The following is a 26,445-nucleotide window of genomic DNA, read 5'->3' as shown; positions in this document are numbered from 1 at the left end:
ATGACCCCTGCACACAGCACCACCAAGGGGGTGGGCAGACCACCTAAGGCACTCCTCCAATCAGAGCCACCAATCTGCCACTACCCTCATCCCATTTAAGGAACCATCTTGCCCTCCTCGGAGAGCGAGCAAGGGCACTTGCAAAGCCTTGCCTGAATTTTTTTTTCTGGCCTCTTACCAATTTCTATTGATTAAAGAGTCCCAGGACCTGGGTTTGTAACAGAAGAGCTGTTTGTTCTGGCTATAAAGGCATTTTAATGTCTTCTGGGGGTCCTGGGCAGTACTTTGGAGCCCATACCAACTTGAATTTCTTTCCCTCAACTGTTCTTTTTGGCCCACATAAATTTCTCTTGTTCTTGGAACATGCCCATGTCCTCACTCACCTCTATAGGAATTCAGATCTCCTTTTCTGGTCTGGATGCTTCCTTGTAACAATAAATAGAGGTGGTGGCAATGTCTCACTTCCCCAGTTGGTATCCTGGTCTAGTGAATAATATGCAGGGCTTCCTGGAAATCCCTTGGGGAGAGCTTTGGGCTCATGTAAGATGAGTAAATACCAATTTAAAACCAATTCTCTAGGTTTGAAACTGTGTACTCCTAGTTTACTTAAAAAACAAGGGCCAGTCAAACAAGCAATTAACACCACGTCTGAGAGCCAGGATGCCGCCGGGGGTGATCGCACTGATTAATGCAGACCAGGAAACACGGACAAACACTCACCAGCCCACAATTTATTTCCACCTTGCCTTTCCCTCAGGAGCTATATGAGATAGCAAAACTGATGAAATTAGCATTCTCCAGTGTGTGCCCAGCAGAAGTGATTTCATACCACTGATGAGCGGGCAAGAGACCACTGGACTCAAGTGCTGAAAATTGTAGCTTCTTGCTAATCAGGCTGAGCTGTAATTTTAAAATTAAAGTACAAGAGGCTCCAGTACTTACTGTCTGTTTGAAGTCTTTCACTGCTGATAACTAACAGTTAAAATCATCTTTAATTGCCCACAGGCTTCTCGCCAAGAAGGAGCTTGAAACCTTAGTGGCAGGTGGGCTGGGAGGGCCCCCTCCCCTAGAGAGGATTGGGACCCCTGACAACGTCCAGGCAAACAGACCTTTGAACTCCTGAATAAAGGGGCTGGAATTCCCAGGCACAGGGATTTCTGAATTCCCTTATCAGCTTGCTTCTGGGAAGGGCCTAATAGTTACAACTGGAAAAGGCAGACCGACCCTCATCAAAATTCAGAATGAAGTGAGACGGGCACGCCCCCTTCCCTTTTGTGCTTCCACGTTTCATTACTCAAACCAGTTACCGCTATTTGCTCCGATTACCGTTAACAACGCCTATCGTTGGGAGCTTAACACAAAAACATCAGTTTCGTTTATACGAAGGCTGAAAGTTTAAAACACATAGCTTCTGTATTTTAGCAGAGTTGATTGGAGAGAGAGCAATGGTTGAATGCCAGGTGCTGTCCCCCGAAAGAGGCAGTGTTGGAGGCAAGACCTTTCCCCCTTGTTGGCTTCAGCCCCAGTCATGCAGGTCTTCGGATAAGCTGCTGTCCTTGACCTTTTCTTCTAACAAGTGCTTTTGCTCAGACGCTGTATCTTCAGGCTCTTACATTTAAAGGTCAAATTTAATTTTCAGATGTCTTCATATCACCAAATAAAATGGGTATATGACAGAAAAAAAATTTGTGCATTGAAATCAACTTACTGGTACATCATTTCTGATGTACTTTATCTTCATTTCAGATGGACCGTAGATGAGTAGTGTTCATTTTTAAAAACAGCTATATTGAGGTATGATACATGTTCCTACAAAGCATCTATTTAAAGTATTCAGAGGCTTTTAGTATATTGATATAATTATTCTTCATTACCACTATCAACTTTCAGAACATTTTCATTGCCCCCGAAAGAAACCACATGCCCAATAGAAGTCACACCTATTCCCCCACCTCACTCTTTAGCTCTGTACTTGCCCATCTGTTTAAACCAATCATCTATTTTTTGTTCCTAGATTTTCCTGTTCTGGACGTTTCATATAAGTGAAATCATTTAATGTAAGACTTTTCATGTCTGTTTCTTTTACTTTGTTATTTAGTTCCTAAGTCGTGTCCAACTCTTTGAGACCCCAGTGGACTGCAGCACTCCACACTTCTTTCTCCTTCACTGTCCCCTGGAGTTTGCTCAGATTCATGTCCATTGAGTCAGCGATGCTATCTAACCATCTCATCCTCTGATGCCCTCTTCTCCTTTTACCTTCAATCTTTACCAGCATCACAGTCTTTTGCAATGATTTGTCTCTTCACATCAGGTGGCCAAAGTATTGGAACTTCAGCTTCAGCATCAGTCCTTCCAATGAATATTCAGGCTTGATTTCTTTAGGATTGACCGGTTTGATCCCCTTGCAGTCCAAGGGATTCTTAAGATTCTTCTCCAGCACCACAACGCAAAAGCATCAGATGTTCGGTGCTCCGTCTTCTTTCACTTAGCATAATGTTTTTTAATATCCATTCACCTTGTAGCATGTATCAGCATTTCGTTTACTTTAATTATTGAATAGTAGTTTGCTGTGTAGAGAGACTGCATTCAATTGTTGATGGACATTTCGGTTGTTTCCACGTTTTGGCTATTATGAATAATGTGACTATGAACATTTATGTACAAGCTTTTGTGTGAACATGTTTTCAGTCCTCTTGGATATATATCCATGAGTCAAACTGCTGCTATGTGGCAATTCTGTTTTGAGTTTTGAGAAACTATCCTACTGTTTTTCAAAACAGCTGCACGTTTTGCATTTCCATCAGCAATGTATGAGAGTTTTAATCTCTCTACATCCTTGCCAACACTTGTTTTTCTTTAATATTCTTTTTGTTGTGGCTCTTTTGGGTCCCTTGAAATTCTATATGCATTTTAGAAATGGCTTGTCAATTTCTACAAAGAAGTCAACTAAGACTGATAGAGATTCATTTTTATCTGTAGGTCAGTTTGAGAAGTATTGCCTTGACAATGCAATTGGAGCTTAATGATGACACCCCAATGGACTGCAGCGATGTTAAGACTTAATGATGTTAAGTCTTCCAATTCGAGAACACAGGATGCTTTTCCACTTATTCAAATCATCTTTAATTTCTTTCAACAGTTTTTTAGTTTTCAGAGTATAAGTTTTACACATGTCTTTCTTTTTTTATTGAGGCATAATTGACTCACAAAGTTATATTTAGTTTCAGGTATACAACATAATTATTCAATATTTGTATATATTGCGAAGTGATCACCACAGTAAGTCTAGTTAACATCCATCACCATATGTTGCTACATAATTTTTTTCTTGTGATGAGAACTTTTAAGATATACTGTCTTCTTGTTGTTTAGTTGCTAAGTTGTGTCTGACTCTTTGTGGCGGCATGGTCTGCAGCACACCAGGCTTCCCTGTCCTCCACCATCTCCCAGAGTTTGCTCAAGTTCATGTCCATTGAGTCAGTGATGCTGTCTGACCACCTCATCCTCTGATGCCCTCTTTTCCTTTTGCCTTCTACTCTCTTCAAAATGTTCAAACATGCAGTACAGTATTATTAATGTTAGTTGCTATACTGTACATCTCTGTGACTTATTAATTGGTTTTCACTTGTTTTCTTAAATTATCTGTTAAGGGACTTCCTCGGTGGCCCAGTGGCTAAGACTTCATGCTCCCAATGCAGGGGCCCTGGGTTTGATCCCTTGTCAGGGAATTAGATCCCACATGCCACAACTAAGACCCAGCACAGTCAAATAAATATTTAAAAAAATTATCTGTTAAGTATTTAATCTTTTGGGACTTCCCTGGTGGTTCAGCTGGTAAAGAATCCACCTGCAATGCAGGAAACCTGGGTTCAGTCCCTGGGTTGGGAAGATACCCTGGAGAAGAGAACAGCTACCCACTCCAATATTCTGACCTGGAGAATTCCGTGGACTGTAGAGTCCATGGGATCGCAAAGAGTCGGACACGACTGAGCAACTGTCACTTTCATTTATTCTTTTTAATGCTATTTTGAATGGAAATGTTTTATTAGTTTTATTTTCAGATTATTCATTGCAAGGTAATAGAAATACAGTTGATTTTGCTATCTTGATCTTGTACGCCATGACTTTGCTGAACTCATTTATTGGTTCTGATCATTTTTAGTAGATTCCTTGTGATTTTCGTTATACAAGGTCATGTTGTCCATGAATAGAGATAGTTTTACTTCTTCCCAACCTGGATACCTGTTCAAAAAGACACATGTACCCCAGTGTTCATTGCAGCACTATTTATAATAGTTAGGACATGAAAGCAACCTAAATGTCCATAGACAGATGAATGGATAAAGAAGACATGGTTCATATATACTACGGAATATTATTCAGCCATAAAAAGGGACAAAATTGGGTCACTTGTAGTGATGTGTATGAATCTAGAGTCTATCATACAGAGTGTCTGTCTCTTCCTGAGCCATCCTTTTACTTTCAACCTATTTGTGTCTTTGTATCTAAAGTGTGTTTCTTCCACATATCAGCTAGTAAGATCCATTATTCATCCTGTCAATCTCTGTGTAAGAAGGAGCATGAATTATTTTTGATGTTTGACTTCTGACAGCTTTCCAGCTACACCAATCTTTCTCATTTTCTGCCTGATATCTGGGCAATTTGGTGAGAAAGCCTGGATGTTCCCTTCCTTCACACTGGTGGAAAGTTCAAGCCATACAAGGACCCATGTGAAGAAATTCCCACCCCCTAACCACCATACCCCAGAGAAGGCAATGGCACCCCACTCCAGTACTCTTGCCTGGAAAATCCCATGGATGGAGGAGCCTGGTAGGCTGCAGTCCATGGGGTCAAGAAGAGTCAGACACAACTGAGCAACTTCACTTTCACTTTTCACTTTCATGCATTGGAGAAGGAAATGGCAACCCACTCCAGTGTTCTTGTCTGGAGAATCCCAGCGACAGCGGAGCCTGGTGGGCTGCCGTCTCTGGGGTCGCAGAGTCGGACATGACTGAAGTGACTTAGCAGCAGCAGCAGCAGCAGCAACCACCATACCCCAAGCCAGTCATCCCTCCCTGCTATCTCAAGCCATTTTTGGACCTGCTTGAGGTTTATCATGCGCTCCCAGAACTCCTCATTATATGAAAAATCATCTTATGTTCACTCTTGGTACATATCTAGCATCATTAACCTTGATTTCTGATCAAATGTGGAGTAGGGGGATCCAGCCTATCTCTGTCGGATTATTATCATGTTTTGCCTTTGGATTAAAATATTTAGTCCATTTACACTTAAGGTAATTACTAATAAGGCAGGATTTAAGTTTGCCATTTTGCTATTTGCCTTTTATATGTCATAAGTTTTTTTGTTGTCCCTTTCTTATTTTTTCTTTTATATTAGTTTCTAAAATATAATTTTAGTTCCCTGGTTTCTTTTTATTTATATAAATTATTTTCTTATTGGAAAGAATTACACTTGGGGAATTATACCAGGGAATTACAATTAACAGCTTGCAACATTCTAGTTAGGATTAATACCAACTTATTTTCTTTTTTTTTTTTCTTTTTTTTTTTTCTTCTTATTTTCAATAATATACAAAACTCTGCTCTGGCGTAGGTTTGTTTGTTTCTCCTCCTTCATGCTATATTGCCATACAAATTACATTTTCGTACATTATAAACCCACCAATGCAATTTTATATATATATTGTTTTATGCAGTTGTCTTTTATATAAAATATGAGAAGAAAAGGGTACAAACAAAAATTAAAATATACTGTCTATAAATATACCTCTATCATTGCTTTTCCTCATTCCCTTTATGTGTGAGTGTGTTCAAGTTACTGTCTAGCGTCAAATATGAAGGACTCCCGTTAATGTTTCTTTTAGAGCAGGTTTGCTAATGATGAATTCTTTTAGTTTTTGTTTATCTGGGAATGCCTTAATAGCCTCTTCATCAAAAAAAAAAAAATAGGCTTTTTAGAGCAGTCTTAGATTCAGAGCACAATCCCTCTGCTTCACTGGCTGCCGCTTCTCATCTGAGTTTCTAGCTTCTGGGCTTGACCTCTAAAGTGGGCATCCCTCCACAGGCCTCCTCTGCAGTCTGCATCCTCTCCACAGAGGGCCTCACCTGGCACTGTGACTTTCAGTGGAATCTACATGTCTGTGATGACGAAAGTCATGTCAACAGTCCTGACCCTCCACACGTATTCAACTGCCATCTTGACCTCTCTTTATGATCGTCAAATGCAGCAGTCCCCATCCATTTTGGGAGCAGGGACTGATTTCAAGGAAGACAATTTTTCCTTGGACTGGGGTGGGGATGGTTTGGGGATTATTTAAGCACAGTACATTTACTGTGCACTTTATTTCTACTATTATTGCATTGTGATATATAACGAGATAATTATACAACTCACTACAGTGCAGGATCGGCGGGCCTTAAACTTGTTTTTCTGCAGCTAGGCGGTCCCATTTGGGGGCAAAGGGAGAAAGCGACACCCAAAGTGTGCTGCCGATGTCCAGTCTACTCTGTAATTTCATTTTGATTGCTGTCACTGCAGAAAACCCTGCTTCACAAAGATAGGATGTTGGAAATGAAAGCAGGCTTTTCAGTGCTTTTTTTTGGCAATCTCATGATATTCCACCTTGGCTTTAATCCAGAAAGTATGGAGATTTGAAGTTGTCCCAACACACTTTTAAGGCCACCATCATCTGTGATCCTCTTCTGGCACAGACAAAGTCAACTCACCTGGCTTATTCACAGATGGTTCACAGATCAGTTCCTTCCCAGTTTGTGAGTCTTTTGTGGCTGGAAAGTAATGCTCCAAGTCTTTTGAAAGCTGAGATAGGTGATTGTGCACAAGCTGGGAGAAAGAGGGTGCTGGCTCAGTCTCTTTCAAAATCTCTGCTAATGTTTGAAACATGTCAAAAATCCCAATGTTCACTCATCAGCCGCATAATTCCAGTTTGGCTTTGAATGCAGCCACTTTATCTGCTGACTTGGAAACAGCGCCATTTTCCCCTGTGACAGACTGCGTTTGTTGAGCAGGTTGCACGTGTCACGCAGTAACAAGTTTTGCAACCAATTCTGTGTCACTAAAATGTGCTGCCTGATAGTGACTGTTTTCCTAGAAGAAATCTCTGCAGCGGCCCTTGGAACTAAAGCACTCTGGTCAGTGATCTTCCTTTAGAAAGCCATCTCATTTCTGTGTATAAGAGAAGGCATGTGAGCTCTGTGAGCTCTGTGTCCATCTCCTCACAGAGCTCTGTAATCAGACATGAGTTAAGGTCACGTGCTTTAATGGGGCTGATCATTTTAATCACAACCTGCCAAACATTGTTAAGTTCAGGTGACATTTTTCAGCTAACTGGCGTTTCTCTATGGATGACACAGTGTGTGGGTTTATAGTCAGAAGCAACCTCTTTTACCCGAGTAGTGAAACCAGAAAGTTGTCTAGTTATGGCAGCTGCTCCGCCCATGCATATACTGAGACAGAATGACCAGTTCAGTTTTCCTGATACGTAGTCATTCAAAGACTTGAGCTCTGGTGTTGGTTGGCTACAAAAGTGCACGTGACATACCCTCACACACATCCTCCTGAAAAACATATCGCACAAAAACAAGCATTGCTGCCTGTTGTCATCATTGGTAGACTCATCAACCTGGATTCCATATCAAGGTGACTCTCTAATCCCAACAGTTGCACCTCAGTATCCCCTGCTATTTCAGGGGACATCATCCATTCATCCATTCATCTAGTTAAGGTGCTGGGCAAAAGAGGAACACGTGCCACCCTTTGAGCTGCAGTCTCTCCTTAAGGATCACAACACTGTCCTTAGTAACAGGCAGGATCAGCTCTTCACCAGTATTAAAGGGCTTCTAGCTCTAGCAATGCAGTTAGGCACTAAGAATGATGCTCTCAGTGCAGACACGTTTGATAAAGTGGTGCCCTTCAATAATTGCATCTGTTTTTCGTGTTCACATTTTTTTTCTTCTGAAAAACTCCAAGGGCTTATCTTTTAATGCAGGGTGCTTGGTATCCATGAGGTGAAGAAGTTTAGAAGGTTTCATGGTTTTGTTGGCTAGCTGGTCGCCGCATATTTTACCAAACGGGCTTGGAGAATATGAATCACCTGTTGAAATGAATGTGTAGTTTAAGTAGGACTCTTGGTATTTTCTTTGAAGTGCAGCCTACTTTCTGTGAAATGAAGTGAAAGTCGCTCGGTTGTGTCCGACTCTTTGCAATCCCATGGACTATAGCCCACCAGGCTCCTTTGTCCTTGGGGATTCTCCAGCAAGAATACTGGAGTGGGTAGCTGTTTCTTCCTCCAGGGGATCTTTCCAACCCAGAGATCGAACCCAGGTCTCCTGCATTGCAGACAGATTCTCTAACAGTTGAGCCACCAAGCAGCCTCAGAGTCTTCTGTCTCATCTTGGGTCTTCACCCATTTCCAGAGAAACTCCCCAGTGATGTTTATTTTTTACTCATTTTGGCTAGGGTTAGCTTGTGGGCTTGCCGAAACTGTGACTGAGAAAAGTGTGCAGAGTGAGAAAGAGGCATGGATGGAAGTGGTAAATAAAATAACGGGTGGGCCATGCATGGGCTAAACTAAGTGTTGGATTCTGACTTAAAGCCTGCCACCAGATGCGGCTTGTTACTTCCCACTCACTGATAGGGTTTAGATATGAGTCTGCAAGCAATTGATTTATTATGGTCTCTGTTCAGTCAACCTCTCTGCTAATGCTAATCTGATTTGCAGCCTCTCCCAAGCACTAGCTTCACTGCCTCAGTTCCATCTCAGATCATCAGGCATTAGATTTTCATAAGGAGTGCACAACTTAGATCCCTCGCATGCTCAGTTCACAGTAGGTTTTGCACTCCTACGAGAATCTAATGCCACCTCTTATCTAACAGGAGACAGAATTCAGGTGGCAATGCAAAGCAAGGGTGAGTGGCTGTAAATACAGACGAAGTTTCGCTTGCTCACCTACCACTTACCTCCTGCTGTGTGGGCCAGTTCCTAACAGGCTACAGACAGGTACTGGTCTTTGGCCTGGGGGTTGAGGACCCCTGATCTAATAGGCATCTCAGATTTGTAATGAACAAACAGAACTATTGAATTTTACCTCCGAACTTATCCTTCTTCCCAGACGTCCCTACTTCTTGGCAATGCTATTCACCTAGTTGACCAAGCCAAAAACCCAGGAATCATCCTTGGTTCCTCTCTTTCCCTTAATTACCTATCTAATCTATCACTGATCTGTTCTTTTTACCTCAAAAATGTATCCCTAATCTACTGACTTCTCTCCATCTCCACTGCACTCCCAGTCCTAGGTACCCTCTCTCTTTTCTAGACTACTGTAATTATTCCACTAACTGTCCTCTCTGATTCTCTCCTTCATCCCCTACAATCGGCTCTCTGCATAGCAACCAGATGCTCTTTAAAACATAGATCAGGCCAAGTTACTTCCTTGCTTAAACCCTATACTGGCTTCCTGTACTACTAAAAACAATAAGCAAAGGAAGCCACATGTCTTACCTTGACCTGTCACACATCACAGGCCCCTTTCTGGCCCCTGTTTACCTCTGGACCTCACATCATCCCCTGCTGCTTCCTCCATTCCAGCCACACTGGCCTTGTTCTCTCTGCTCCTGGAATATAGCTGCTCATCCCCACTTTATAGTCTCCGTACCCACACCGGGGCTTCACAGTTAGCAGCACCGTCTTCTTTCACAGCACCTGTGTCTGGCTCTATCACTAATATCTTAGTCCAAGGCTTGCCTCCTCGCAGCAAGCTTTTCTGCATCTCTAAATCATTTTCACCCCCTCACCGCCCTTCTCTTCACTTCTAGCATACTCTGTGGCATCACTTCAAGGTATCATCTTTGTTACAGATATAACTTGGAGATTTCCCTGTTCTTATTTTATGATTTTACTGTCCATCTCTCTGCTCCAGTCTTCCATTCTCAAGTCCAATGCAAGTGCCACAGAGCAAGAGTTTGTCTGTCTTGCTCATGACACCTGTCATAATGCCTTCCACCTACTAGGCTTAGGTAAACAGATAGGGGGCAAATGAATTAATGAATTTCACTTTGAAGCTTATTTTAAGTGGAAGTAAGGCTGTGATGTGCAGGATGTGGGCTGCCCCCAACAGTATATTTTCAATGTGGGAAGACTCTTCTGACCTTTCCGGAGCGGCTGCACTTTGTGGCTTTCTCTCTGCTTCTCTTCCTGGCGTGTCCTTAGCACTGGGGAGTTCTGAAGAGAAGAGAAGGCTCAGTTCTTGTTCAAAAGAAAAGCTATCTTACTTTTCTTAGGAAGACAGGGCACATATGAATTGGAGAACAACCTAAGGCAAAATAAAGTCTACTGGGCTGGAATGGAATCAAGTGCCAAAATGTTTGAATTAGACCTGTGGTCCCCAAACACTGCCAGCTTCACCGGAGTCCCCTGGGGGAGCTATTGAACAATGCAGTTTTAGGCGTCCAGCTCAAGAACTAAGATTTGAGAAGCCTGAGGCAGGGCCCAGGAATCAGAATTCTTATAAACATTTCCCATGGAGTTCTGATGATTAGCCAGGAGCAGGAACCTCTGAACTGTCTGGGACAGAGATTTGCAGCTGAGCTGGCCCTTCATTGTCCTGAGGCAGCCGAGGGAAGGAGCAAGGTCAGCCCTGGATGAGAACTGGATGGAGGAGGGGAAGCAGTGCTTGAAAGTGGGGAGCAGCAGGCCAGCGCTGGGAGCAGGGGGCTGGCAGTCAGCGGTCTCCCCCTCTACCTGCCAGTGGCCCGGTACCGCGTGACTGTGTGCACTGGGGAACTCGAAGGTGCGGGGACGGATGCCAACGTCTACCTCTGCCTGTACGGTGACGTGGGGGACACAGGGGAGCGGCTGCTCTACAACTGCAGGAATAACACCGACCTGTTTGAGAAGGGCAATGTAAGTTGCAGCGGCGCCACGCCCCACCGGCCCCACCCACTCTTCCTTGGTCTTCCCTGCTCCAGGTAGAGCTGCCCACTGGTGTGGGCCTCAGCCATCAGTGGGGCTGGCTCTGGGGAAGGGAACAGGGAACTGCATGCCTGACACCCACCAGGCTCCTAGGACTGGGAGCTGGAGAGCTACCCTAAAGGTATCACAATCCACTTCCCACTCCTGAGCTTTGAGAAGAGGGCAGAGCAGGAGGACTTCAGGACAGGCAGGTAGGGAAGGAAGCTGGGCACCTTACGGTGACCTGGAGACCCCAGGCTTGCAGGAAGCTGGGGCATCTGAGGGCCCGCTTGAGAACACTGCCTTCTCCACTAGGCATGACCACTGGAGGCACCTTGTTCATTTCCTTTTTAAGAGAAAAACCAAGAAAGATACTAAACGTGGAAGTGGGAGAACTAGGTTCTCCTGTCAGCCACATGACCATGCGCTGGGCGTTTCGTTTGGTTTCCCCAGCCATCATCCGGGTTTACTGGAGAGGCGGTGTGAAACAGCAGGGAAAGAGTCAGGCAGACTGGGGCCAGTCACTCCATCCCCTGAGCCTCTAAAGTGGGTAAAGGGTGCCTACCTGTGGCTGGCTGTTGTGAGGATGTCAGATGCACTGCCCTGGCAGATCTGGCCTACAGCACAGTGTGTGTGTGCGCTAAGTCGTGTCTGACTCGTTGCAACCCTACAGACTGTAGCCTGCCAGGCTCCTCTGTCCATGGGATTCTCCAGGCAAGAATACTGGAGTGGGTTGCCATGCTCTCTTCTGTAAAGAGCTGTGTGGCTGCAAAACTGTGAGGCCAAGGTTGGTCATCAGATGAAGACTTGATAAGCCTTGGTCCTCTCCTTCCTCTGCCATCCCTTCCTTGGTGAGGGCAGGGCAAGCCCCGGAATGTGAGTGGAGGTCTCCTTGCATCCTTTCTCATTCTTTTCTTGCTACATCTTCTGACTCCTGCCATGAATCCCACCCTCGAGTTCCTGTCCCCAGGGTATGCTCCTATAGACTTGGTGACTTTGTAGCCCCTGCTGTGTTGGCGAGAAAAAACTGAAATTAACAAGACCACTGGTTCCCCCCAGTCATTCCCTTTCTCAAAAGGGCCCATTGTCTTTCTGCAGCAAAGAGCTAGAGGAGATTAGCCAAGGAATGAATTCTCAATGAATGGTTAGTCACTGATGACAGCTTGATGTGTTAATCCTCCTGGGGGATTTGCCTTTTAAAAGGAGATCACAGGGAATGGCCATTGTTTAGCCAAGAAATGCAGGTCTCAGTTGTTGAGAACTTGACATCAAATGATGTTCCAGTGGGAGAAATTGGGGTGGAGTGCAATCTGTTCTTTATTGGTAGCTCCTGGCCCACCTGGGAAAGACCAATAGCCCAATCCATCAGGTATGGCTTATAGGGTTTCTGGGCCTGGCTCTTCCCTTGGTGTTTGGGTCCCAGGGGAGCCAACCGTCCATCTGGCCCTGCTGTCTCCCCTGTAGGCCGATGAGTTCACCATCGAGTCTGTCACCATGCGGAAGGTGAGGAGGGTGAGGATCAGACACGACGGCAAAGGCAGCGGCAGCGGCTGGTTCCTGGAGCGGGTGCTGGTGAGAGAGGAGGGGCAGCCTGAGAGCGACAACGTGGAGTTCCCGTGTTTCAGGTACACCAGGCCCGCCAGCTTTGGTCTTCCCCAGCTCAGGTTACAGGCCGTGGGTTCTCTGTCTTGCTGAGGTGTGTGGTTATGGTGTTTACTGTCAGAACTTCTCTGCCAGGATCAGGGAGTGGTGAACATCTTAGCTACAGTAGATGTGTGTGTTTATGTGTGAGTGTGTATGTGTGTGCATACTTCCACACTTTTGTGAGCCCAGGGAAAGAATAATAAAAGCTCCAGCAGACTGGCTTATCTATTTCACAACGTCTCACGCTGAAACTGGGCTGAAGTGTCTGAAGCTGAAAGAAAGCGGCTATATTTGGAAATATGTATTAATATCCTGCGAGTATTTAGGTGGAAACTGAAATGACAGGTCATGGTTTCCTTTGCTGCTGGGGAGGGCCTGGGGATGGAGAAGTGGTGGAGGACAAGAAGGGAGAGATGGGGCTTTGTGATGGCCTCCCAGTTCATCCTACGAGCACTCAGCCAGGGCTGCACCGCAGCGGCCTCCAGGTCTGTGGGAGATGCCGCAGTGACCTCAGCAGGACAATCAGAGGTTGATTGAGGGGCTCTAACCATCACTGCTCACTTCCCCAAGTCTCTCCCTTCCTGTCATCAAAGCCAAGAGTTTGTGTCTTCATGTCTTAGATTCACAGCGTGAAAGCTCATGGGAAGCATGACAACTTAGTGGTCAGCTAATTTTTTCTTAATTGAGGTATAGTTGCTTTAAAATACTGTGTTAATATCAGGTGGAGAGTTTCAGATTATTTTCCATTGTAGGTTATCGAATTTAGTTCCTAGTGTTATACAGTAGATTCTTGTTGCTTATCTATTTTACATGCCATAGATGATGCTAGCTAACAGCTAACTGATAGCAAGGTCCTAGAGATCATGGGCTTGGGGAGGCAGGGCTCGAGAGAGAGATGGGAGAGACCACAAGGTCACCTGCATAGACCCAAGGGGAGAGGAGGCAGTGTATTGGTAAAGTGGACCATGGTTTAGGGAAGCTTGAGCTCCAGGTCAGGAGTGCTGGGGAGGCGGCTGTGCCTTGGCTTCCTTTGATATGTTCTGTGGCCAGGAGTTGCCTCCCTCTTGGGTTTATAACAGGAGTGACTGCAAAGATAAGCACCAAGACACAGGCAAATGGGGTGACACTCTGGACAAGAAGCAAGTGTCTTGGTTTCCCTGTTGCCCTGGAGAACACTGAGAGTGTCTCTTCTGTTGCCATCAGCCCAGTGTCACAGACCATCTTGAGTACTGGGGCCTGGATAACTCCTGCCTGCACAACTGTCTGATTTCTCAGTCTGGGTCCCTGTGCTCAGCGGAAACAGTGCTTTTCAGGCAAATTGGTCCAGTGTCTTTCCTGCTGGCATCTACCGTGGCCCACTCCAATGTACTGACGAGTCATAGCCACCAAGCCCCCTCCCTTCAGGGTGCAGACCCACCTTCTTCTTGTTGGCAAATCTCATTCATCCTTGAGAAGTCAGATCAGAGCCTCTTCACATGAGCCTTCCTCATTTCTCTAAACTTCTGTTGCACTTGATTTGGTCCAACATCCATTGTTCTCTTGGTCTCCATCTAGTTCTTTGGCCAGTCTGTCCTGTCTGCTTTTCTTTTAAATTAATTTATTTTGGAGCATAGTTGCTGTACAATTTTCCTACTGTACAGCAAAGTGAAATACATACATACATATATATATATATATATATATATATATATATATATATATTCCCCCCTTTTTTTGTATTTCCTTCCCATTAAGGTCACTATAGAGCACTGAGTTGAGTTCCCTGAGCTAGACAGTAGGTTCTCACTAATTATGTATTTAATACATAGTATTAATAGTGTGAGCTTCCCTGATAGCTCAGTTGGTAAAGATTCCACTTGCAACGCAGAAGACCCCAGTTCGATTCCTGGGTCAGGAAGATCCACTGAAGAAGGCATAGGCTACCCACTCCAGTATTCTTGGGCTTCCCTTGTGGCTCAGCTAGTAAAGAATCCACCTGCAATGTGGGAGACCTGGGTTCGATCCCTGGGTTGGGAAGATCCCCTGGAGAAGGGAAAGGCTACCCACTCCAGTGTTCTGGCCTGCAGAAGCCCATGGACTGTATAGTCCATGGGATCACAAAGAGTCGGACACAACTTAGTGACTGAACTAATTACTTAGTGGGTAATACCAACTTATAGATAGATGACTATAAAAATAAGCTAGTTAAGCGATGCCTATGAAAAAGTTAGTTATCTGATAAAATTAGAATTTATTCTATGTCCTGTCTCCTTAACTAGACCGCAGGTTCTCTAGGGGCTGGGCTGTCTCTTATTCATCACAGTGTATCTTCTCTGCTTTCTCCCCACCCCAGAGCCCGTAGCACAGTACCATGCACATGATAAACTTTTAGAAAAACATGTGGGTTTTTTGATGATAATGACACAGGTGTTCATGGCTTTTGGGACAGACTCTTCACCATGATAGCTGAAGTTCCACATCAAGCGACCCTGTCCCTTCTCCAGCCCCATCTGCCAACCCTGCCACATTTGCTCGCTCCATTCCATTCCATTCCACACTTGCCTTCCGTCTGCTCCTGGAGGCTCTGCTCTGTCCCAGTACATCGTTTGCTCCGAATGCACCTCCCTCCTCTCCTGGTTAACTCCTCATCACCCTCCCAGTTTTATCCAGTTATCACCTCCGTGGGGCAGCCCTCCCTCCCATTCTGGGTTGAGATCCTTTCTTCTGAGCTCTGGTAGAACCATTTTCCTTTGCTGAGTTCAGAGCTCTGGCCTCCCGGTGACTCTGCATGAATTGTGTGATGGTTGGTTGTTGGGCTGCCCCACTCAGAGAGCTAACGGCCCTTGTTTGCCCACAGGTGGCTGGACAAGGATAAGGATGATGGACAGTTGGTCCGAGAGTTGCTGCCCAGCGACAGCAATGCGACACTGAAGAGTAAGTGGTCCAGAAGGCAGGTGGTGGATGTGGCCTGGGCGGGACTTCCCTGGCTACCTAGAGACTAGCCCTTGGGGAAAGCACACACCCTCCACTTTACTCCATGAAGGCAGCACTGAGAGGGAAGGGAGGAGGAGGCTCTGGGAGAGATCGGGAATGCTCTGCCTGTCTGAGCTTTGCACAGCCTCTTTATAGCCCTGGATGTGGGGTCCTGGATGCCTGTGGGCTTCTGTTGATGAGAGTAACAAGGGCAGTAACTGGTTAATTCTGCGCGGCCCCGCGTGGGCACCTGTCATTCGGGACCTTGTTTTTCGATGCTGAGAATTATCCTAGAGGTCCTATAGTTTTCCTTGCTGCTGCTGTTGCTGCTAAGTCACTTCAGTCATGTCCAACTCTGTGTGACCCCAGAGATGGCAGCCCACCAGGCTCCCCTGTCCCTGGGATTCTCCAGGCAAGAACACTGGAGTGGGTTGCCATTTCCTTCTCCAATAGTTTTCCTTACTGGTGTTATTTCGTCAAGAACCTTGATCTGTTCATGAGTGTTAGACAAAATTTTAAAAAATATATCCAGAATCCTCAATAATACCAACACCTGGTTTCTTTTCCAAGGCTTCATAAAACTGTTAATTGCTCAACTGCGTCTGACTCTTTGAGACCCCCATGGGCTGTAGCCCACCATGCCACTCTGTTCCTAGAATTCCCCAGGCAAGAGTACTGAAATGGGTTGCCATTTACTTCCCCAAGGGATCTTTCTTACCCAGGGATCAAAACTGAGTCTCCCTCATTGCAGGCAGATTCTTCACTGTCTGAGCCACCAGGGAAGCCCCTAATACCTCATATTTATCATGTATTATCTGCAGTTTGCTATCTGACCTCAGGAAGATACTTAGCTCCACCAGGTCTGCATCCTCACCTGACAGGTGGGCATAATGCCATCAGCTCCGCCGACCTTCCCAAGTTATTTCTGGGCTCACATGAATAATAAGGCCACATATTTATCACTTTTTATCTCATGTGAGTCCAGCAAGAACCCTGGAAGTTGGCAGAGCTAATGTTGTTTCGCCAATTTGTCAGGGGGGACCCAGATCTGGTGGAGCTAAATATCTTCCTGAGGTCAGATAGAAAATTGCAAAGTTGGAATTCTGCATTCTGAGAACACTGAATTACAGGATTTAAGAGCTGGAACAGTTCTTAAGAGATGAAAAAAATGCCTCCAGTGGACACAAGCCTCATGTTTGTGCCAAGGGGAACTCCTAGGATAGTCAGGTCTGCAGTCAGCAGTGGAGCTGGGCCCAGCACCCAGGCATCTCTGTCTTCCTGCCTGGCCTTCCCACTCCAGCAAGCCCCACTGTTCGACAGGGACAGGGTCCTTCAGACTCCCTCTTCCCCAAGTCAGAGTTTTTGAAAGGATTTAGATGAAAATGATATAAGGAAGCGATCTTTTTCGCAGGTCTTGCTCTATCTTTACAGCAAAGACAAGCTACCTCCTCAGGGCCGTCAGGTGTGCCCAGGGCAGCTGACCTGGACTAGACCCACAGGTCTGGCCTCCTCCAGGGCCTGACTGGTCTGTGGGGTTGTCACCTGAGAGCTGTGCTTAGCTGTCTCTCTCCAAGTATTTCTTGCCAGCGCCAGAAGGCCCTGAGACGACTGTGAACTGCAGGTCTTGGAACTAGCATCACTTGCCTTTCCAGTGCTTCCCTTTTCATTCCCAAGACCCACGCTCTGGAAGAAGGCTATTGGACTTGGGCTCATGGCTCAGACTATCCTAGGCCTTGCCTTTTATCCTCCTTTGTGGACAGATGACACAGACCTTTCTGGGTCATAAGATAAGAGTAACATCAGCGTGGCATTTCAGGTGAGAATAAGACCTTCAGGTCCACATTAGGGATTTACACATAGCTGACACTTAAAAAAAAGATATCTCCAACTATTTTACTTTAATATATAAACCTTAATACATAATAGTTCAGAGAAATCAATTGTGATTATTTCAGTATCATGCCAGAAATGTTATTTGATAAAACTCAGCTTCCATTTCTCAATTTTTAAAAAGTGTATACAAGCTTACTTCCTTAAATGATTGTGTGGAAACACCACTCTCAAATTTAGGGACTAATATTATGCTTAAGGATGACTGCTTAGTGTTTAGTGCTAGGCTGGCTCCTTCTGAACTGTTGCCATCTTGAGCCAAAAACATCATCTTCTGAGGCTCAAATTCCTCACCTGTAAAACCGAGGTCAGAACACTCGGCACTAACACCATGTAGGTAATGTGCTATGTTTTCTGCCGGGAGTTAGAGGCTTCCTTTGCCTTGGTTTCTTCGTCCATCAGATGAGAAAGTGAATGTGTATTTGCTTTAAATCCTCGTCTCTTACATTTTAGTATTCTTTGCATGCCTTCCTGTTCTCAGCGCATTCACACCCTATGGGGCAGACAAAGCAGGAGTCAGAATTCTGATTTTGAGATGAGGGGACTCCAAAAGATGGTAGGAGCACCACCCCCCCCCCCACTGTCAGGGCTATGTGAGGAGAGCCAGAGCCTGGGCCCCCGACCCCCAGCTGAGTATCCAGCCCTGGCCATCGACCTCCTGCCCTGAGCTCCCTGCAGCTCACCCGCGCTAACCCCTCCCTTCCCGCCTCCTGCCCTGGACTGTTTAGACTTCCGCTATCACATCAGCTTGAAGACGGGGGACGTCCCTGGGGCTAGCACAGATTCCAGAGTCTACATCAAGCTCTACGGGGACAAATCTGACACCATTAAGCAAGTTCTTCTCGTCTCTGACAACAACCTGAAAGACTATTTTGAACGTAGCCGAGTGGATGAGTTCACCCTGGAGACCCTCAGCATTGGAACTGTAAGTCTCTCTCCCAAGACCCTGTGAAGGCGTCTTACCTATTTCCCTGTGTGTATCTGCACATGGGTGCACACACAGACCCCCTTGTGTACACACACTCACACTCACACACACACACATGCACACACAGAGACACACACTCATGAACACACACTCACATACATGCACACACACATATACACATACACACATGCACACACAGAGACACACTCATGAACACACATACATACATGCACACACACACATACTCACACACACTTGCACACACACATATACATATACACACAATCACACACATACATGCACACACACATATACACATACTCACACACACATGCATATACATGCATATACACATACACACACATATACACATACTCACACACACACTTGCATACACATGCATATACACATATACACACTCACACACACATGCACACACACATTCACATACATGCACACACATATACACATACACACACTTGCATACACACATATACACATACACACACTTGCATACACACATATACACATACTCTTGCATACACACACATATACATATACACACACTCACACACACATACATGCACACACACATATACACATACACACACACTTGCATACACATGCATATACACATATACATACACATGCACACACACAGAGACACACACATTCACATACATGCACACACACATATACACATACACACACTTGCATACGCACATATACACATACACTCATACACACATACATGCACACACATATACACATACTCACACTCACACACACATGCATATACACATACACTCACACACACATGCACACACACAGACACACACTCATGAACACACACACATACATGCGCACACACATGTACACATACTCACACACACTTGCATACACACATATACACATACACACACATACATGCACACACATATACACATACACACACTTGCATACACATGCATATACACATGCACGCACAGAGACACACACTCATGAACACACACTCACATACATGCACACACACACATACACATACTCACACACACTTGCATACACATGCATATACACACAAACACACACACACTCTCACAACACACAGGTGTACCCATTTGAAGGGGAAAAGTGCCCACTTGGTTAGTGCAGTATGTTGTTTTCCAGTATGACCCAGAGCAGCAGGAGGCACGTGAACAGTGCTCAAGCTTCCAGACTCTCTCTGGGGCTGGAACTCATGTTCTTAGTCCAGTGTTTCCTTTACCTCTGTAGCCAGGACCAGAGGGACCTGGGTCCTAGACACTGGTGTGCAGGGAAGGAGGGAGAGCTGTAAAAAGGGACTGGAAATGCTTCCCAGTTCCAAACTGGTGTGTGTGTCACAGTGACACCCAGAAAGCCTATTGCAGTGTGAACTCCCAGGCCACACCTGAGAGATTCTGCCTTAGATAAGAGATGGATCCCCACCATCACCTCTCCGGCTGACTGTGCTGTGAGGGGTCTAAGCATTCACCTGGAGAAGTGTGGGTCTGACTGCCTGCACTCAAGTGCTGGAAACTTTTCTAGAAGTGTCTGAGCAGGGCTTCACGTTACTACTTGCCCCTCTCGAGGTGGCTTATGGAAACTGAGAGGGTTACAAGCTCACCTTTGCCGACCCCTCCCCTCTTGGTGAGCCTCACCTGACTTCAGGTGCTCTGGGGAATGATTTCATCTTGAAGCTCCTTAGCTTAAATCAAGATTTTCCTTGATCAAGCTGTATTTACATTTTAAGCTGAATTAGTAATTGTAGACTGAAATGCTGTTTCCTTAACTAAGGATTTCTGGCAGCAGCCAGCAGATAAATGAGACATCCAAGTGGTGGGGAAGGGCGTTGGGGCCCTTCTTGTGTTTCTGAAACCTGCCCAACAAGCAGTGTGGCCAAAAGCTTGGAGTGTGGGCTTGGGCTCCTGACTGCCTCGTCTGAGGCCCAGTGTTTCCACTTACCTGCCGTGTGCAAGTTACTTCATCTCTGTTTGCTTTGGTTTTCTCACTACTATAGAAAGGGATTCCAGTGGGATTGTCATTAGCATTAACTATGTCAGTAACACCCACACACACATAGTATGTACTCAGTAAGCTCTAGCCTTGGTGACTGGAGAGTTGCCCACATCAGGTGCTGGCCACCATGAGACTGACAGATGATCCCTGCCTTCGTGGCATTTTCTGTCACAACAGGCAGAAAACACCTGTTCCTGTCTTTCCTCTGTCACAGAGCCAGCACCACAGAAAGACGATGAAGCTCTCCCGCGCTGCTTGGCCCACACCCTAAAAGCTCTCAGACTATGTCTGTAGACATAGCTGGATTCCAGGGGACCGGGCTCCAGGCACTCAGCTGTGATAGAGTTTCCAATAGCAGCTGCAAATAGGTGCTCAGGACGCAGAAGAGCACGAGCAAGGCTTACAGGGACAATTTTCTAAATCTGGCCTTTGGGCACCAGACTCACAACTAGCACCACCCCTCCAAACCACCACGGAAAGAATCTAGGGGGCTGGAAGGGATCTCAAAGGCCATCTGAGAATTCCATCTGATGTTAGAATTGGCCTGAATCTAAAAAAAAAACAAAAACAAAAACATAAATATCATTCAAACCCTGAAGAGCAAGGTACATTTAAGGATGGTAACATGCACATTTTTGTGCTCATCTATGACATCTGTGGGCAAAGATTAACATAAAATATAAAATAGCAAAGCTACTGAACTATGGTGTTACTGAGAAAAATACACCTTGGTTCTAAGAGTGAGAGGAGGCACTGGACACAGAATGACAGAGCCCCAAAAGGTTGTCTGCATATTGTCACCTACAGGATGGGTGTGCCAGAGAAGATGTGCAAAGACATGTACAACCGTGTATGGTGTAAGACAAAACAAAGCCACACCACCAACATGGCCATCAGAAGCCAGTGGTTAATATTTTGAACGTTTGCTTTCTTGTGCGGCCACCACATTCTTAGGACGTCCACTGCCTAACATTCACTACATACTGGAGCTTTCAAAGCTCTGGTCACACCCACTTGCTTCTCACCATGTCCCTAGGAGGTGGGCTGAACTAAAGACAAAGGGACAGAGGCTCCCAGGCTGGAGAGGCTGGGCTCTGGTCTCCTGGCTGGTTGAGGGCAGGCTGGCCTGGGACCCAGCCCTTCCTGCTGAGCCTGCATCTCCTGAAGAGCTGGAGACAGGGCTGAGGGGAGCCGCTTGCCCTGGTGTTTTGGGGGCGTAGGGATGGAGAGATGGAGGCTTCTATACCAGCTCCTTGCTCACATGTATCGTGTGTTTCCTTCCAGATCAGCCGGCTGGTAATTGGGCACGACAGCACGGGCTTGCATGCCAGTTGGTTCCTGGGCAGTGTCCAGATTCGTGTGCCCCGCCAAGGCAAGCGGTACACCTTCCCTGCCAACCGCTGGCTGGACAAGGACCAGGCTGATGGGCGCCTGGAGGTGGAGCTCTATCCCAGTGAGGTGGTGGACATCCAGAAATGTATGGAGGCAGCTGTGACGGGACTGTCAACACTGTTCCCCATGGGGTGGGGCAGCGGGGAAGGAAGAGGGATTGTGGGCGACCTGGGTCTTGTCTCAAAGTGGGAAGCTTCCAGTTGGCCCTGGCAGGGCTCTGGGAGGGAAAGGGGGCTCCTTCTACAGATGGGGAACCTGAGGACTCGGTGGATGAACCATTGTTTTCTGGGAGAAAGGCAGCAGATGACTTTATTGAGAAATATACCTTCTTGGCCTTGCGTACGAGAGGAGTTTGAGAAATAGTTTTCCCCCTGGGAAGACTGGAGAAGAGATAATATTCATTCATTCATTTATTCAATATGTGTACGTTGACTGTTTCTCTGTGCCGACACTGCCCTAGGCTTTGTAGAGACAATCATGAGCAAAACAGACCAAAGCCTTGTCCTCATGGACTTCACGCTCCGTGATGGGAGACAAAAAATAAATATATAGTATAATGCCAAGTAAGAGCTAGGAAGAAAAGGAAGCAAGATAAGGGGTTAGTAACAGCATGGGGAAGAGGGAACTATGTGGACAGGGTGGTGACCTCTCTGAGTGGAGGTGAAATTCAAGGTGATCTGGCCACCTATTGCACATGATATGAGAGCCATCGATTAAGTAGGGGGGCTTCCCTGGTGGCTCAGAGGTTAAAGCATCTGCATGCAACGTGGGAGACCTGGGTTCGATCCCTGGGTCGGGAAGATCCCCTGGAGAAGGAGTTGGCAACCCACCCCAGTACTCTTGCCTGGAGAATCCCCATGGATGGAGGAGCCTGGTGGGCTACAGTCCATGGGGTTGCAAAGAGTCAGACACGACTGAGCAACTTCACTTCACTTCACTTCACTTCAAAGAAACAAGAGGTTATCTAGAGGATCATCAGTCCAAACCTGTTATAGACAATGCCGCTTCCCTCACCTCTCCGTTTTTGTGTCTAGCCTGAAAGCAGCTGTCTGAGACTCACTGCCACAGGAAGCTGCTCTGAGAAGGAACCCACCATGAACTCGCTGATTCCTCTTCCAGAAAGCCTTGTGTCTTATTGTGTCCATCCTCTCTCCCCATGTAACCTGTAAATTCTCTGAGGACTGTGTCATATACACAGGCTTTGTAATGGTACCTGCTAGTGTGAAGAATTGAATCCTTCCCTCTTTTTATGAGTTAAAACTTGATTTCCATCAGAGTAATACAAGTACTGGGCTTCCCTTTTGGCTCAGATGGTAAAGAATCTGCCTGCAATGCAGGAGACCCAGGTTTGATCTCTGGGTTGGGAAGATCCCCTGGAGAAGGGAATGGCAACCCACTCCAGTATTCTTGCCTGGAGAATTCCCATGGACAGAGGAGCCTGGTGGGCTACAGTCCATGGGGTTGCAAAGAGTCAGACACAACTGAGTGGCTAAGCACAGCACTATACAGGTACTACAAGATAAAGATTAAAAAAGCAGTAGTTCCCTTACCTACCTCTTTCCCCAACCCATCCCCCTTCTTCAGAGGTAATACATTTTTAATAACTTTAGCTTTTTCTTTAGAAATCTATCTCCATATTTTCAGTAATATACTTATCAATTACTTGAATTTTTTTCAGTCATTTTGTTGTTCAGTCGCTCAGTCCTGTCCGATTCTTTGTGACCCCATGGACTGCAGCATGCCAGGCCTCCCTGTCCTTCACCATCTCCTGGAGGTTGTTCAAACTCAGGTCCGTTGAGTTGGTGATGCCATCCAATCATCTCATCCTCTGTTGTCCCCTTCTTCTTCTGCCTTCAGTCTTTCCCAGCATCAGAGTCTTTTCTAATGAATCAGCTCTTCACACCAGGGGGCCAAAGTATTAGAGCTTCACCTTCAGCATCAGTCCTTCCAATGAATATTCAGGGCTGGTTTCCTTTAAGATTGACTGGTCTGATCTCCTTGCAGTCCAAGGGACTCTCAAGAGTCTTCTCCACTACCACAGTCCAAAAGCATCAATTCTTTGGCGCTCAGCTTTCTTTATAGTCCAACTCTCACATCCATACATGACTACTGAAAAACCATAGCTTGGACTAGATGGACATTTGTTGGCAAAGTTATGTCTATGTTTTTTAATATGCTGTCTAGGTTGATCATAGCTTTTCTTCCAAGGAGCAAACATCTTTTAATTTCATGGCTGCAGTCACCATCTGCAGTGATTTTGGAGCCCAGTCTCTCACTGTTTGTTTCCCTTGTTTCCCATCTATTTGCCATGAAGTGATGGGACCAGATGCCATGATCTTCGTTTTTTGGATGTTGAGATTTAAGCCAGTTTGTTCACTCTCCTCTTTCACTTTCATCAAGAGACTCTCTAGTTCCTCTTCACTTTCTGCTATACGGGTGATGTCATCTGCATATCTGAGGTTATTGACATTTCTCCTGGAAATCTTGATCCGGTTTGTGCTTCATCCACCCCAGCTTTTCCCATGATATACTCTGCATATAAGTTAAATAAGCAGGATGACAATATACAGCCTTGACGTACTCCTTTCCCAATTTTGAACCAGTTCATTGTTCTATGTATGGTTCTAACTGTTGCTTCTTGACCTGCATACAGGTTTCTCAGGAAGCAGGTAAGGAGTTCTGGCATTCCCATCCCTTAAAGAATTTTGCACAGTTTGTTGTGATCCACACAGTCAAAGGCTTTGGTGTAGTCAATGAAGCAGAAGTAGATGTTTTTTTGGAATTCTCTAGTTTTTTTGATGATGCAGCAGATGTTGGCAATTTCATCTCTTGTTCCTCTGCCTTTTCTAAATCCAGCTTGAACATCTGGAAGTTCTCAGTTCATGTACTATTGAAGCCTTGCCTGGAGAATTTTGAGCATTGCTTGGCTAGCGTGTGAGATGAGTGCAGCTGTAGTCTGAACATTCTGTGGCATTGCCCTTCTTTGGCATTGGAATGAAAACTGACTTTTTTCAGTCCTGTGGCCACTGCCGAGTTTTCCAAATTTGCTGGTCATAGACATTAATTATTTTCAGTCATAGACGGTAACTATTAACTTCCTCCTATGGAATAGGAGGAGTTAGCTTTTTAAACATATGCACATGGACATTTATACACACACACATATATCCCCTCCCTCCAACCTTCAATAATCAGTATTTGATTTTTACATTATTATAACCATGTAAATATTATTCACTGCTGAGATACATACTCATAACAATTATGCTTCATTTTTTATACAACTTGTTTTCTCTGGAATTAATAATAATCTCATTTAGGCATTAGTAGAGTTTTCAATGTACCCATATATATTTCTATATACCCCTCTGTATACCCACCTGTCTGTATTAGTCTGCTGGGCTACTATAATAAACTACCACAGACTAAGTGGCCTAAGCAACAAGACTTTGTTTTCTCCCAGTTCTGGAGGCTGGAAATCTAAACTGAAGAGTCAGCAAGCTGGGTTTCTTCTGTGATCTATCTGCTGGGCTTGCAGAAAGCCACCGTCTCACTGTCCCTCACAAAGTCTTCCTGTGAGCACGGGCATGTCTCTATCCCAGTCTCTCCTTAAAAGGACACCAGTCATATTGGATTAACTTAATCACCTCTATGAAGGCCCTGTCTCCAAATGCTGTCACATTCTGAGATATTAGCGGTTAAGGTTTCAATATATGAATTTTGGGAGGACACAGTTATTCCATAATACCATCTTATCTCCATCTCTCCAACAGAACTAAAGTTCTTTTCATATGTTCAAATCCAACAGGAACTCTACTTCCTTCTCTCCAACTCCCATCACAAGGGAAACTCTTGTCTTGTTCTCTGGGGTGCAATGAAGCTTTCCTTTTGAGACTTCCTTTCTACCGTCTTTTGGACATTGCAGTCTTTCTCTCCTAGGTTAGATCTCCTGTTTTCTGAATTTCACGTCTTCCTCTTTTTCGGTTCATTGTCCACGGCAATGCAGAATTTGAATGTGTGCAAATGTCTCTAGTCTACTCTCACCATTGAGCCATAATTTGGCTTGTTAGAGAACTCTGATCTAGAACTCATTTTCTCTTAGAGTTTATAGGGGATTTTCCTACCATCTTCTTGCTCCCAGGGTTACGGCTGGGAAGTCTGATGCCTTTCTGCTACCCAAACCTTTGGGTTTTTTTCTCTCTAAAACCTGCAGGATCCTATGTTTATCCCTGGCATTCTGATATTTCACGATGTCTTCAGTGTCTTCTGTGATTTTGGTTTCATCCAATCTTCTGGGAACTCAAGAGCTCCTTGAATTTAGAAGTGTTCCTTTAGCTCTGGGACCATTTTTTGTATTTATTTCTTCCACAATTTCCAACTCTCTGTCTGCTGCTTTCTTTAGAACTGAAATTTGTTAAGCTTCCTCTGATTTTCTTATCTTTTGTATCTTCGTTTGTTTTGGGGAATTTTCCTTTTTGTTCTTCAGTGCTGTCCTTGACTTTACCTTTTCTTTGGAATATTTTATTTCAGCTACCACATGTTCATTTCCAATAGCTGGCTTTTGTTCTCTGCATGCTAATTTTTATCTCTCCTAATTTTGTTTAATCCTGGTTGC

General features: G+C 45.3%; 1 protein-coding gene across 2 annotated transcripts in view; it reads left to right on the top strand.

Moving 5' to 3' along the window:
- The window catches only part of LOXHD1 (lipoxygenase homology PLAT domains 1), a 197,850-nt gene that overhangs the window by 74,450 nt on the left and 96,955 nt on the right, over window positions 1-26,445 (top strand). For both annotated transcript variants that reach the window (XM_027960888.3, XM_042239257.2), the window contains exons 13-17: window positions 10,788-10,942; window positions 12,455-12,615; window positions 15,471-15,547; window positions 18,205-18,401; window positions 21,723-21,915. In XM_027960888.3, coding sequence (XP_027816689.2) covers window positions 10,788-10,942; window positions 12,455-12,615; window positions 15,471-15,547; window positions 18,205-18,401; window positions 21,723-21,915 — 783 coding nt within the window. The remainder of the gene's footprint in view (window positions 1-10,787; window positions 10,943-12,454; window positions 12,616-15,470; window positions 15,548-18,204; window positions 18,402-21,722; window positions 21,916-26,445) is intronic.

This window comes from Ovis aries, chromosome 23 (assembly GCF_016772045.2).
Source record: "Ovis aries strain OAR_USU_Benz2616 breed Rambouillet chromosome 23, ARS-UI_Ramb_v3.0, whole genome shotgun sequence".
Classification (NCBI taxonomy): Eukaryota; Metazoa; Chordata; class Mammalia; order Artiodactyla; family Bovidae; genus Ovis; species Ovis aries.
This window is presented reverse-complemented; position numbering and strand designations above follow the sequence as displayed.